General features: G+C 42.1%; 1 protein-coding gene across 3 annotated transcripts in view; it reads left to right on the top strand.

The window, feature by feature from the left end:
• Window positions 1–2,563: 2,563 nt before the first annotated feature.
• The window catches only part of LOC106569156 (receptor-interacting serine/threonine-protein kinase 1), a 20,590-nt gene continuing 19,386 nt past the window's right edge, over window positions 2,564–3,767 (top strand). Inside the window, exons 1-3 of one of the 3 annotated variants that reach the window (XM_045694176.1) lie at window positions 2,564–2,831; window positions 3,157–3,366; window positions 3,729–3,767. The exon at window positions 3,729–3,767 is cut by the window's right edge and continues 118 nt beyond it. In XM_045694176.1, coding sequence (XP_045550132.1) covers window positions 3,209–3,366; window positions 3,729–3,767 — 197 coding nt within the window. In that variant the 5' untranslated portion in view covers window positions 2,564–2,831; window positions 3,157–3,208. The remainder of the gene's footprint in view (window positions 2,832–3,156; window positions 3,367–3,728) is intronic. The other 2 variants (XM_045694175.1, XM_014140193.2) reach the window with 2 other exon arrangements.

The following is a 3,767-nucleotide window of genomic DNA, read 5'->3' as shown; positions in this document are numbered from 1 at the left end:
TATTTTGTAAATGACTTCGCCAAAGTCAAGTATAGTCAGTTTTACGAGGGTATGTTTGGCAACATGAGTAAAGGAGGCTTTGTTGTGAAATAGGAAGCCGATTCTAGATTTAATTTTGGATTGGAGATGCTTAATATGAGTCTGGAAGGAGAGTTTACAGTCTAGCCAGTTACCTAGGTATTTATAGTTGTTCACATATTCTAAGTCAGAACCGTCCAGAGTGGTGATGCTAGTCGGTGGGGCGGGAGCGGGCAGCGATCGGTTGATGAGCATGCATTTCATTTTACTAGCATTTAAGAGCAGTTGGAGGCCACGGAAGGAGTGTTGTATAGCGTTGAAGCTTGTTTGGAGGTTTGTTAACACGGTGTCCAAAGAAGGGCCAGATGTATACAGAATGGTGTCGTCTGCGTAGAGGTGGATCAAAGAATGACCCGCAGCAAGAACGACATCATTTATATATACAGAGAAAAGAGTCGGCCCGAGAATTGAACCCTGTGGCACCCCAATAGAGACTGCCAGAGGTCCGTACAACAGGCCCTCCGATTTGACACACTGAACTCTATCTGAGAAGTAGTTAGTGAACCAGGGGAGGCAGTCATTAGAGAAACCAAGGCTGTTGAGTCTGCTGATAAGAATACGGTGATTGACAGAGTCGAATGCCTTGGCCAGGTCGATGAAGACGTCTGCACAGTACTATCGATGCACAGTACTATCGATGGCGGTTATGATATTGTTTAGGACCTTGAGCGTGGCTGACGTGCACCCGTGACCAGCTCGGAAACCGGATTGCATAGCGGAGAAGGTACGGTGGGATTCGAAATGGTCAGTTATCTGACCTGTTATTAATTACAGGACTTATTATTTTGGAGAAGAGGCAAGCAGTGAGATATTGAAAACTTATTTGTATCTGTCTTCACATAAACCATAATGTATATATTGTTGAATAATTGCAATCACATATCATGACCAGTAATAACATATTGAGGGATATTTGCTTTGAATGAAAAGCTTACCAAACTTATTGAGCTTTGCTGTGGGCAGAAATTGTTACAATGCTATACAAAATAGGCATCAGGCCAGACAATAGTACATTTAGGCCTATTGCACCCATACAGTTATTGATTAAACCACTCATTCACCCAGACTCTATTACAGGCAGACAATAAGATCCAGTTAAAACAGAGGATGCCAGGGTTACTGTAATGACCATGAAACAGAACCCAGAGCAATGGCAAATGATGATGTGAAATACTTTGTTGTGGCTTTAGTGTGTGAGGACAGGCAAAGAATATAGCGGAGGTCGGGGGCGTTTACAGAATATAGGCCTACTCCAGATGTACTGTAGGCTTTGGCCTAACTCTGCACATTCAATGTAGCCTAGTCACGTCACCCAAAACCATCAAAAGCCCAAAACCTTCAGAAGCACTACAATTCAGGTGGTTTCCCATCCTGGTTTCAGAGAAAGTCTTACTTTATCAATGGATCATAATCTCTTTGTTTTTGCAAGTGTGTTGCTTTAATTCAGTGTGGTTTGGCTGTGTTGAGTCATTGTGCCGGTAAGGGAAAGTGTCTTGTTATTTCCTTTTTAGTGTCTGTAAAGTACAATGAGGTAGATTATGACAAATGTTCAGGTTATTTTGAGGGTAGCTATTTTTATCCTTTAATATATTATTGTATTTCACCTGCTGCCTGTGGGTTCCAATGCCATAGGTTTTATTGATGTACTGTATTTCATTACTTGAGAAGTCAAAAAGGTCAAAGTCTTAAAAAGTCAAATTGAGACTGTCCAAAAACTAAACCCTCTGGTGACAATCCTTATAAAAATAATCTAGTGCAGTCTTTCACAATGCCATGGCTGACATATCCTTGCTCAGCACGACCCATTGTCCATCAATGGCAAATGACTTCCAGGAACAGCCAGGCTATAAGTGTAAAGTGGCCTACATGTTTCTCATGTCTCTCTTTGTCTTTCTGTCTCTCTCTGTTTCTCTCTCTCTCTCTGTTTCTCTCTCTCTGTTTCTCTCTCTCTCAACACACAAACAAACAAATAAAGGGTAAAGCCCCCCAAAAGTTAGGAGATACTTGGTTGTGAATAATGTAATGATGATCCATGTTCTCTTCTTTGGTAGATTAACTGTGATAGATGCATACCTCCAGTAGGCGGTGATAGTGCTATATGTTACTGGACTATTTTTACTTTTATGATCTTTTGCCTCCCGATCTGACATTGGCTACTATGCAATTTTATGAACATGTGAATTGTTTTGTGACAAAAAAAAGTTGTCCAACTGTGATATCATTGAGTTTAGCCTAGCTTATTGCCCAGGCTAGGAATCCGTCTTTGATCAAAATGATCAGCTCCATTCACTTTATAATATAAACCGCAGAACAAAAACATTGAACATTTTTAAATAATGTTTTTCTCAGTGGACTTGTGTTTAGAGTGCCTTCCCTAAAGTCAATCCCTGGCCGAGTCACACCAAATACTGTAAAAATGGGACCTGATGCGTCGCCTCTTGGCACTCAGCGTTAAGGAGATAGATTGGGGCCCCGCGATAGACTAGCACCCTGTCCATTCACCAAGCTGCCTCAGGCTACACAAACAGGATTATAGGCTCCTGCCCTATGAGCCGTTCCGGCTCGCACAAGCCAAGTCTCGTGCAAGGCTACTTACTTACTATAGTCAGTGACTATTTGCATATAAATCATATGCTCCTTTCTCGATTAGCAACACTGGTCTGCAACTAACTTCCACAACATATTTTTAGTTGTTTCACTATTGCGACAGCAAGGCAAATCCCGGAACTATACGCCTACCCGTGGAATGAAAAGTATGTTATTTATCTATAATTCACGATTTAACCTACATATTTTATCCTATTTAATACATAGACCAATTTACCTTGAATATTAAACTGGTTAAATTATTGATGTTATCCACTTTATGTGTTGACAACTCTTTATTAACAGAGCAAGTTACAGTATTGGATTTCCGACTACGTCTTTCACTTCCATATTCAGTTTTGTATTTCGAGTCAATGTAACGCTGCTGAGGCTCCTCAGCCTACTCCTCCATTCGTTCGGAAATATACTATTGTTACTATTTACATTATGGGCGATTGTGATTGACCAGTAATAGAGCAATGTATCCATTAGTCTCGTATCAACGCTAGAAGGAAATACCCGATCGAGGACCAGGTAGCAAGCCATGGCTACTGCGCAGGACTCCATCTACATGAAATCCGCTGACCTTATCAAAAAGGAGCCTCTGGACTACGGTGGATTCGGGACAGTGTATCTGTGCTATCACAAAACCCTCGGCCAGGTGGTTCTGAAGACCATCTACACCGGGCCACCGCGTAATGAGTGAGTATAACGGGCTATGGTAGAGAGGATTCCCCCAGTGTCTGTAAGTGTTGTGACTGTCACGCTCTACTGACTTTCATATTGTAGTCTACACCAGGGATTCCCTAACTTTTTCACTCAGGGACTCCCTTCCAGCATTGGGAGTGCCAGTGGGTAGGCTTAGGCTACACTTATTCTTTCCTGTGACAGAAAGGACGATAAAACCAGAGAAATTGGGTGTCTATAGACCTGTTCCTGTGATGTGTATAGTGATAAATTAGGCTACAGTAGGCGGCCCAGTTAGTACATAGGGATACATCTCCAAGTGAACATATTTACCTAGCTCATAGTCTTGACCAAGCCTTCCTCCCTAACTCCCTCAGGGGCAGTAAGCAGTCCCTGCTAGAGGAGGGCAGCCTGAT

Source organism: Salmo salar, chromosome ssa14, assembly GCF_905237065.1.
Source record: "Salmo salar chromosome ssa14, Ssal_v3.1, whole genome shotgun sequence".
In the NCBI taxonomy this organism is placed as follows: Eukaryota; Metazoa; Chordata; class Actinopteri; order Salmoniformes; family Salmonidae; genus Salmo; species Salmo salar.
This window is presented reverse-complemented; position numbering and strand designations above follow the sequence as displayed.